The 11,671-nt window shown below is 46.5% G+C and overlaps 1 protein-coding gene across 1 annotated transcript; it reads left to right on the forward strand.

Moving 5' to 3' along the window:
• Positions 1-1,235: 1,235 nt before the first annotated feature.
• Positions 1,236-2,372, forward strand: LOC146063025 (Ig-like V-type domain-containing protein FAM187A). Its single transcript, XM_083175034.1, has one exon. It carries the CDS (start codon positions 1,236-1,238, stop codon positions 2,370-2,372), a length of 1,137 nt encoding a protein of 378 aa, XP_083031160.1.
• The last annotated feature ends 9,299 nt before the right edge of the window (positions 2,373-11,671 follow it).

The following is an 11,671-nucleotide window of genomic DNA, read 5'->3' on the forward strand; positions in this document are numbered from 1 at the left end:
TCTGGAGCGCGCCTTCGGCGCGCGCACAACTACATCCTTCACTTTTGTCACTAAGGTGGGCCTGCGTACTTTAAATGCCAGGGCCTATTTATAATCCCATTCCCACCCTCTCTCTGCCGCTCTCTTAGCATGTACACTGGCACCACTAACACCGCCTCTCCCCCACCTAAACCCTCTTTTATCATGGTGCCCTTCCTGTCATTTTATCCTGGATCCGCCCCTGAATAGAAAGACCATCTTACCAGGCCGGGGGTGTAAGCACACTTGCCTCTGTAAAAGCTGAGGGGCCCTACATCATAAGGTCCCACACTTGACAGTGCATGTTAGGGCACAAACCATGTATGAAGTCAATGAAATTGTCTTCATGTTTGGAAACCAGGCCCCGCTCATCAGCAGGCCAATACCATCCCTACAGTGAAGCATGGTGGTGGAAGCATCATGCCCCCTGGGCAACGGCAACGGAGCCTGCCTCCGGTCCCCGCCGCCTCCACCGCCGTCGCTGCCCATCACCCTCGCCGCCCCAAGCGCCCCCCTAACCCTGCCCGTCTCCCTGAAGTGGAGACGGGCAGGGACAAGCAGCATCCCTGCCTAGAGACTGGGACGCACGTGCGTGTGAGACGCACGCGCGTCCCAGTTCAGTGAAGCCCCTGCCGCCGGCACTCGCCAGAGGGGAGGGTCTGGCGAGCCCCAGCCAAGGATGGCAGGGGCTCCATCTGTAGGTGTGCCAAGCTTGTGGCATCATATGCAAAAAGACTTGAGGCTGTAATTGCTGCCAAAGGTGCATCAACAAAGTATTGAGCAAAGGCTGTGAATACTTATGTACATGTGATTTCTTAGTTCTTTATTTTTAATAAATTTGCAAAAAATCTCAAAAACACTTTTTTCACATTGTCATTATGTGGGATAATGTGTGTAGAATTTGGAGGGAGAAAATTTATTTATTCCATTTTGGAATAAGGCTGTAACATAACAAAATGTAGAAAAAGTGAAGCACTGTGAACACTTTCCGGATGCTCTCTAGGCCCTATTCTGGTTCACTCTCAGAGGCAAATTCCTTCTTAAATGGACAAAACCATGTGCACTGCAGGTGGGGCAGATGTAACTTTCCTAATTAGGCTTTCCTAATAAACATCAGACCGGCTTCTGGATTGGAGCTGCTGGAGAAGAAGGATGTATTCAGAACCGTGCACTGCCCAGCATTCATAGTATTTGACACAGCGGCTTACCTGACGGATATGACCATCACGCTAGAATGCCACTGCAAGCCAGAAGAGATCGATTCTGTAGTGTGGTACTATCAGAAGAATTTGGGTGGTGAGCTCAGCCGGGTGTTCACAAATGTCAACGGTGGAACCCAAGTGGACAGCAACAACATGCCGAGTAACACCGATGCCCTGAAGAGGTTTGCCATCCAAGTGTATGACCTTGTACTATTTCGGGCACAAACGAAAGACTCCGGGCACTACATATGTGGCACATGGGATAAGCAGTTTTTCTATAGCTATAACATTGACATCCAAGATGCCCTAACAGCAAATGTGGAATTCTCGGAAAAGAACGATCATCCACAAGAAGACCTGGTAATGGACGGCTTTACAGCCTTCACGTCTTTTTCAGACTGGTCCGTATGTGATCGCTGTGATGTGCAAGGAGAACAAATGAGAGTGGGCTACTGCCATGTGAGGAGTGACCACCTGTTCCCAAGGTATCTGCTCATGAAGAAAAAAGAGGCTCCGTGTGGCTCGGGCGCTGTCCCAGCAAGATTTAAGCAATATCTTACTAATCGCAAGCCAGAGATCCTGATCAGAACATGCACATCACCCTGCAGGAAAACACCATCGAACCTCCTACATAAGATCGGCAAATGGATAACTGGTGCCTTGAAACGTATGAGGAAAATGTGGAATTATATCCCTTTCCTTCCAAACATACCAAATTTACTAAAGGCACCAACTCAAATGTTACATATTCCAGAAGGCCAAAGCCTCACCCTTCAGTGCCCAGGAGCCAAACCAGGGCAAATTGTGGCTTGGGATAAGGAGGAGGAAGAAGTTACCCATAGACTATATCGATCACAGTACCTACTTGGGCCTTCTGACAATGGCAGAGTAACAACAGACTACGGAGAGCATCTGAACATCCGTTCTGTAGAAATCAGTGACACGGGATTGTACTACTGCTGGCTCCAACAGAAGATGAAGGCTGGATTCAGGATGACTGTGCTAAAAGGTGGCTTAAAAACTCGGTTTACTGATCCAGAGGCTATTGCTGCCATGAAGACCATCTGCTTAAGCTTGTCCGGTTTCGGGATGTTCATTTCGCTCATTGCCTGTGTCAGGTGTTGCTGCTATAACTTCATATGTCCATACTAACTGCAGAGACTGCTGCCACATTGCCCAGCCACAAGGCATCACCAGATACCAGCACATACTTTTTGTACTAGATCTCATCGCAAAACCGAGATGTGATGAGATGCGAAATTGTATAGGATATTGTATATAATAATTGTACCGTGTATGGGCACCTTAACAACTATAACAACAAAACCTCCAGAGGACATAACACCTCTCTGGAGGCCACTAACCCAGCCTATGTGACTATCATAGCCGGTCTCAAGCCCGGATCAATGGGGAGGGGTGGCTTCTATGGTGAAAGAACCAACCAATGCAAGGCTGCACTTTTTGCAGATGAACTGAAGGTGGGGCAGATGTATTTGGGGGAAGTTATTTTGTTTCTGTGCAGGGTAAATACTGGCTGCTTTATTGTTACATTGCAATTGAGATTTCTGTTTGAACCTACCCCACCCTAATCTCACTCTCTCTGCACGTTACATCTGTCCCACCCACAGTGCACATGATCCATTTGAGGTGCATACAGGGCCGGATTATAATGGGGGCACAAGGGGTCAGTGCCCCTGGTCCCCCCTCTAGCTAGGGGCCCCCTGTGGTTGGCATGTATTTTTTTTGTTTTGTTTTTGTTAGCTGAAGGTTTTGTGCATGGCAGTGGGGTAGTGCTGCAGATTCACCTATCTGCCAATGTGACAATGATTAATGGTGCTGAGCATCAGGAGCCAAGTGTGCAGTGCATTACTGGGAGTTGACTAAGTCCCATGACACTTTGCACCAGAGGGCAGAGGCTAAGACGTTTGTGCTGAGCTCTGATTGGTGGAGCTCATTACAGGCTTCTCAGGCCCATGGATAACAGCAGCAGCAGCCTAGTCATGGGAGGGTTTTTAATCAAAGGCAGCACTGGGACTGTGAGGTCTCATACAGAGTAAGGTGCAGAGGGACAAACACAGGCTTTTCATGTGGTATGTATGTATGTATGTATGTATGTGTGTGTGTGTGTGTGTATAATATATATATATATATATATATATATATATATATATATATATATATACCCTGTAGTTTTACCCATTGACCAAGTTTATATTGCCTTTACTCTGTGTTTTGACAGTGTAATATTCCCCCATGCAGTTTGCGGCCAGTAATGACAAGTGCAAGGGGGCCCCCCTGTCTAAAGTGCCCCGGGCCCCCAGAAGGCTTAATCTGGCACTGGGTGCATGACTTTATCTCCAGATACAAGCGAAAAAGAGATTTGGCTTTTGCGATCAACTCTGAATCAGGACCATTGTTTGAAAATATAGTATTCTGAGCACATTTCTTAAGCCCCGTACACACGGGGGAGATATATTGCTGAGCAATATATTGCTAGCAATATATTGCTCAGCAATATATTGCCCAGTGTCTCCTTTGCATCAGTGACCAGAGATGGTCGCTGATGAAAAGGAACCTCTGCTGGGGGTGCCGCAGAGGTAATCAGCTGGTCGCAGGAGCAAGCTCCTGCGACCAGCGATTACAATGGGGCAGAAAACGGGAGCGCGCACCCGGCGATTTATCGCTGGTGCGCACTCCAATCACTGGCAATATGGTCGACTGCGACCATATTCCCAGCGATTATAGCCCCTATCTCCACCCCGTGTGTACACAGCATAAGATGTATCTAAAATACACTGTGGTCATTAAACAGTGGAAATTTATTAGGATAATAGGTGTTCATGTTGTATAACCTTTTTTACGGGTATGGATCATTAGGTCACCAGCAAGTAGGACGACAAGCATAATGTCGACACCACTAGGTTGACCTGACTTACGGTCGACATGCCGAAAGGTCTAAATGGGTTAGGTCGACATGGTCATTAGGTCAACAGGGTCATAAGTCGACATGGGTAAGGTCGACAGGGTCATTAGGTTGACATGGGTAAGGTTGACAGTGAAAAAGTTGACATGTTTTTTTCACACGAATGTTGTCACGGTCAACGTAAACACTAAAACGTAGCACCGCATCCGCTCACCATGCTTTGGGCACTATTTTATTATCCCACCACGCCCTAGTGCAGTGGTTCCCAACCCTGGTCCTCAAGTACCCCCAACAGTGCACGTTTTCCAGGTCACCCGGCAGGTGCACTCATTATTCAGGCACCTTTTAAAAGATCCACAGGTGGAACTAATTATATCACCTGTGATTCTGTGTGGAGACCGGGAAAACGTGCACTGTTGGGGGTACTTGAGGACCAGGGTTGGGAACCACTGATCTAGTGGATGGTACTGCATGAAATACTGCATGTCGGCTAAAAAAAAAAAACTTTCGACTGTCGACCTTCCCCATGTCGACGTAATGACCCTGTCGATCTAATTACTCTGTCGACCTAACCCTGTTGACCTAATGATGCTGTCAACCTAAAGTCATGTCGACCTTCCTGCATGTTGACCTAAAGTCATGTTGACCTACCTGCATGTCGACCTAGTGGTGTTGCCCTAATGCTTGTTGACGTACTTGGTAGTGACCCAATGACCATATCCCCTTTCTTACATGCACATGGGCAGTAGGACTGGTGAGTCCTTGAGCTCCCATACACATGTGTCTAACAGCACTACAAGAGGATCTACATGAGTGCTAGCCTAGGGCACCTGGAACCTGGAATCAGGCCCTGTGTATGGGTTCGCTCTAAGTACTTCAGTTTCCTCCCACAATCCAGAAATAGTGTAAAATAACCATCATTTACACGTACATGAGCCAAGTGGTTCTTGTCTGCCATCAAATTCTAACCTAACCTCTAACATTCTTTACATTCCGGCCAGGTGGGCAATGACATAGTGATCCCAATACTTTAAAACTGAGAGGGCAGGATGCTGATGAGGGGGTTTGGGTATATAATGCCCAGGCTTTTCTGGGGACATGGTGCTGCCAGGGGAACATAATTGCCCATAAGATGACATGAAAACACTCCAGAGCCTGCCCACCCCCAAATGCTTGAGAATGCCCCCCCCCCCCCCCTAGTACAAGGGTGCTGGATTCCTAATGGCGGACATGGGAAGTATATGTTGTGCGAATATAAGTGATTTTACAGGGATAAGGGCATGGTTGGCCAATAACAGAAGGTTAATAACTGATTTAGTTATTTGAAGATTCCTCTGCTATTTTCTTAATTGTTCATTTCACCTGTGCCTTACCTACATAATTAGAGACATAGAAAAACGCAATTCGGAGCAAAACAAATGGCACTAATAAACAAATACCAATATAGTTCTGTGATTCAAAATAAAAAGGATTCATTAAATCAAATTTTATAGCAATTTGTTCATTAGCCTCTCTGAGTGAGGCGATGTCTATATAAACAAATTCACAAATTATGTACACAAAATGACGCTAAAAAAAACAACATAAAAGGCAACAATATTCTAAGAACAATTTCATCAACACATGTTCTTAGAATATTGTTGCCTTTTATGTTGTTGTTTTTTTTTTTTTTTTTTAGTTTGTTTTTTGTTCGGGTGGGTCTCTGACATCAGCGATGACCACTTCCTGCCTGGAAGCCCAAGACTAGCACAGGAGGAAAAAAAACTGATGGACAGTTTTTGAGAATGGATCTGCGAATGCATTGCTATTTGCGATGTATTTTCAGTTTTGAAAGGGGCGGTTATTGTTTCTGTCTGGGCGGTGAGTTTTTTTATCACAGGCAACTGCTTGTTCTTTAGCAAACCATGCTGAATTAGGCCCCAAGAACTTGTTCTATTTATGATGATGAATATCAAACTACACGCACGGGGAGTGCATACTGCCAATAGACCGATTTAATGCTGAGCAGGTAAAACAGCAGCAATTCCAGACGGGCGTTTCGTGGTGGGGCGGCGGGCGGTGTGTACCTGCGCACCAGGCTGCTAGCAAACAGATCTGAATCAGGCTGTAATCCCTGTGCGCTGTTTTAATATTTTAAACTATTTAATACAATTGACTCTGTTGTATGGGTAAAAAATACATTTGTGTTTCTGCCAATTACACACCCAGGCGCACAAGCTCTGCAGATTTATTTCACACGTCTGCTTTGATGCATTTATAACAACTTTGCGCCTTTCAAGGAATATATTTCTTCCAGGCCCAAGATCAAAGCTCCGCTAACAAGTATGGTAGGTTACAGTGTAAGGAATTTCCAAAGACCCAGTCTTGATTGTTTTTGTATCTACAAAGTGTTATCACAGGGAAGCCCCTCTCTAAGGTGCTAGGACAACAGTGCCAGCCAAGCATTAACAAAAAGTAGACAGCAAATTATCGTTTTATTTTTGAATCGCGCAGATTCTTGAGATAAGAAGAAACGTCCTGTTTGCAGTAGAGTGTAAGTAGCCAGACGAGAGGCGCCAACGTATCTTTGTACCAAAGCAAAACAATGTGGAATATAAAACAACAATTCTGACAGACCTAATTAGACTCCTTACAGACGTATCCTTAAACAGAAGCGACCTCCAATACTAAGCTGTAAAGTCGATAAAAGACTTTTTCTTTTTTTTTCTCGCTTGCTGGCGTAATAAATGCTGAAAGTGACAATAGCCTGTCTGTGAAGTGTGAAAACACAGACATATTTTCTCAGCCTGGATAAAGCAAAACAGCGAAGGTTGTAAAATTCAAGGCACAAGAGCAGTGATTGGCTACGGTTACAGCCACAGATGTCACATGTTATAGGACAATTACTGCCATACATGGGCAGGGAAAGCATGATCAAAGGCATAATAATTAATGGCTATAATAATATGTGTATTTTATTATAAATATTATGTAATTAAATCTTTGTTCCAGGGTGCGGTGCTAAACGCCCTGGCGGCTGATGACAGCTCCTGTCCTAAGTGCGTAATCAATAACCAATAACCATGGAATCAAACATTCTATACAGTATATAAGCAGGGTTACTGTCGGTGTCCTCAGAGCAGTGAGCAGGAGAGCCAGCTGTGTCGGCAGTACAGGTGTGCTGGTGGTGTAATCAGTTTCAGCCGCCTGTCACGGCTCTCAGCCAATCAGCGGCTTTCCCATTGAAATCAATTCACTGTTATTTTTTAAATCTCCTGCCAGACCGCCGCTGCCTGTTCCCAGCCAGTGCAAGCCTCTCTCCCCACAGCAGCTGGGCAGCAGAAAGAAGCAAGTAAGAGAGCACCTGTACTGCCCGGCGTCTCCCCGCACTGCAGACTAAGTTGGTGCCAGCGGGGTGCCCAGATTGGAGATGCGCTGGTTTGCACCTAGTTACAGCTCTTGGTCTTACTGACTGCTATCAACTTGCACCCACTGTTTCAGCCCAGACTCAGGAGGAGGGCCACTTTATCAGAGGTCCTCAATTCCCATGGAATGCGAAGCCTGGGTTGACTAGTTGGGTTGGGGGGTGGGAGTCATTGCTTTGGTACCCCTGCTAGTAAAGCCTGGTGCTGCATCGAAAAATACTAATGAACTGATTTTTCATCTATTCCTAGACTTTGGCTAGAAGAATATAGTAGTGTTAATGTTGTATGAGGGCACAGGGAAGCCAGTACATCCAAGTCATTGCAGGGATATATTAATTAGCTTCTATGAGGAAGACTTATTTAATTAGCTTCTACGAGGAAGTCAGTAGGGGGCTGGACTTGAATCTGTTGATGTAATACTGCTTGATTTCGCTAAATATTTTGACATGGTGCCTCATAAAAGGTTATTAATGATACTAGGTAATTTAAGGTTAGGAGATAACATTTGTAATTGGATTAAAAACGGGTTGCACAATCAGGGACAGAGAGTGATGGTAAATGGCATATATTCCAGCTGGGGTAAGGGACCAAAGTGGAGTTCCACAAGGTTCAATATTGGGATCCACCTTGTTTAATATTTTCATTAATGATATAGGAAATGACATAGTGAGTAAAATTGCAATGTTTTCCGATGACACGAAGTTGAGTATTATTAGTAAATTAACTCAGGAGAGGATGTGGATACACTGGAAAGGTGGGCGGAAAGGTGGAAAATGCAGTCTATCGTTTAGATAGGTAAACTAATTCATTATGGGAACAAAAATGAACAAGCTACTTATAGGCCAAATGAAGTTATTACAAGGACTTCTGCTGTAGAGAAGGACTTGGGGGTCATCATAGATGAAAAATTGGGTAATAGTGCACACTGCTCAAATGCAGCAGCAAAAGTGAGCGCAGGCAGCCAAAGATGGCGCCCGAAGCGGCATAGGGGGGTGGGGCTGTTGCGGACGGAGGACCGAATGGCGGGAAGCTAGGGGGGGTAGGCAGGTATGCCGACCCCCGTTTCACACCTGGCACGCTGGCCAGCCATAGTGCACACTGCTCAAATGCAGCAGCAAAAGCAAACCAGACACTGACATGCATTAAAAGGGGCATGGATTCAAGGGATGCCAATGTGAAAGTGCCTCTTTACAAGGCATTGGTGAGACCACACTTGGAATATTGTGTTCAGTTCTGGGCATCGCACCTTTTAAAGGACATAAATGAATTGGAACAGGTACAGAGAAGGGCGACTAAGCTAGTAAATGGTCTCAAATCACTAGAATACAAAGATAGGTTAACCAGGCTGAATATGTTTTCACTGGAGAAACAGAGGATGAGAGGTGATATGATTAGTATGTTCAAATGCAGGATTGGGAATCATATGGAATTGGGAGATGATTTGTTCACTAATGCCCCTTTCAGACCGCACTTAAAAAACGGTATTTTGCAGATTTTTAACCATTTTAAAACGGTAATCTGTGCGGTCTGAAAGGTGCAGGACCACTTAACCGTATGCCCCCATACGAAAGACAGTTTTTTTAAACTGGTTTTCCTATGCGGCAGCCATTTTCCGAAAGACACTTTTTTTCATAAGTGCATCGGTTTTCACAGTACTGCCGGGATCTGCAACGGGAGGTACCGGCTGCACGGAGGGGGGGTTCTTAAACACATTTGGTGTGGGGGGGGGGGGTGTGTGTGTGATGTTAACCCTAGGGGGGGGATGTTAACCCGTGGAGGGGGGGGGGGTGTTAACACGCGGGGGGGGGGGGAGGTGATGTTAACCTTAGGGGGGGAATCGCGCTGAAGACTGCACTGGCTTTGACCCTGTGTTTGGAAAGTTTCCAAAAACGGGTCTGCCAGTGTCAAAAAAAGGCACTTAAACGGTAATATACCGTTTAAGAGATGCGGTGTGAAAGGGGTTTTACCTGGCAGACCCGTTTTTGGAAACGTTTTCAAATACAGGGTCAAAGCCAGTTATGCGGTCTGAAAGCAGCATAACAGGCCTATACTTAGGACACGCGGGCATGTACTGGGGCTCCAGGAAGAGAAATTCCTGACTGAATCATTAGAGCAGTAAAATTCTGGAACTCATTGCCGGTGGTTACAGCAGCTACTGTTAATTAATTTAAATCAAAACTGGATGTGGATGTGTGTGTGTGTGTGTGTGTAAACCTGTAATTCCTGCAATATATGTATGAAATCCCAATAGGTCGCTTAGCATAACTGCCTTTTCCCATTTTCACACCCAAATGTGTAAATAGGAAACCTTTTCCTAACAGCTGCAGCGGATGTGTCTGGCATTTTCATTTCCATTTTGTTTCCAGGGTGTGATCCTGAATCACGGAAGGAAAAGGAACGTAACAATCCAGAAAGCAACAATACTGGCTGTGTGATTTGATACGGTAAATTTAGAAAGGATACAATAACATATGGTGGGGATTAGCAGCTTGCCATATGGTTTGAACTTGAGGGCTTTTTGCAGTTAACCATTTGATTAAATAAAGATTACGCCTCAGTTCTTCATAGCACACTGGGATATTATATATAAACAAGCATGACCCATTTATACTGTGCCGGTTCTCAGACGGTTATGGTTTAGACGCAGGGCTGGGCAACACTGGCCCTCCAGATGTTAATGAACTACACATCCCAGGATGCCTTGCATCAGTTTCAGAATGGCCACATAGCAAAACTAATGCAAAGCATCCTGGGATGTGTAGTTCATTAACATCTGGAGGGCCGGTGTTGCCCAGCCTGAAGGATAGAGAATGTCTAGGTCGACCACTAATTGCCAACAGTGACTAGGTGGACACCTAAGCATGGTCGATGAACTCTAGGTCGACACAAGGTAAAGGTAGACGTAGACATGGTCGACACTGAAAAGGTTGACACAAGTTTTTCACGTTTAAAACACACTGCATTAATGGTGGATACTGGATGCACATCTAATACCAGCATAACTGTTATGGCATCAGTAAATCCGCTGTGCAACTGGGGGACCGCTGTCATAAATAATCCCAATTACAACTGACTTTGTAGCACCCCTGGACTGATATGGCAGACGGCAGCACCCCCGGACTGATATGGCAGACGGCAGCACCCACGGACTGATATGGCAGACGGCAGCACCCCCGGACTGATATGGCAGACGGCAGCACCCCCGGACTGATATGGCAGACGGCAGCACCCCCGGACTGATATGGCAGACAGCAGCACCCCCAGACTGATATGGCAGACGGCAGCACCCACGGATTGATATGGCAGACAGCAGCACCCACGGACTGATATGGCAGACAGCAGCACCCACGGACTGATATGGCAGACAGCAGCACCCCCGGACTGATATGGCAGACAGCAGCACCCCTGGACTGATATGGCAGACGGCAGCACCCCCGGATTGATATGGCAGATAGCAACACCCACGGACTGATATGGCAGACGGCAGCACCCACGGACTGATATGGCAGACAGCAGCACCCCTGGACTGATATGGCAGACGGCAGCACCCCCAGATTGATATGGCAGACAGCAGCACCCCTTTACTGATATGGCAGACAGCAGCACCCCTGGACTGATATGGCAGACGGCAGCACCCCCGGATTGATATGGCAGATGGCAGCACCCTCGGACTGATATGGCAGACGGCAGCACCCCTGGACTGATATGGCAGACGGCAGCACCCCCGGACTGATATGGCAGACGGCAGCACCCACGGACTGATATGGCAGACGGCAGCACCCCCGGACTGATATGGCAGACAGCAGCACCCACGGACTGATATGGCAGACGGCAGCACCCCTGGACTGATATGGCAGACGGCAGCACCCCCGGACTGATATGGCAGACAGCAGCACCCCCGGACTGATATGGCAGACAGCAGCACCCCCGGACTGATATGGCAGACAGCAGCACCCACTGACTGATATGGCAGACAGCAGCACCCACGGACTGATATGGCAGACTTAGCACCACCCCTGTAATTATAAACTGGAAAGCATGGGATTGGATAGTAAGATGGTTGCAGGGTAGAAAACAGTAGATAATACATGTAGTAAATGGAGGGTAATGTTACCAGCGGAGTA

This window comes from Crinia signifera, chromosome 3 (assembly GCF_055691185.1).
Source record: "Crinia signifera chromosome 3, ASM5569118v1, whole genome shotgun sequence".
Taxonomy (NCBI): Eukaryota; Metazoa; Chordata; class Amphibia; order Anura; family Myobatrachidae; genus Crinia; species Crinia signifera.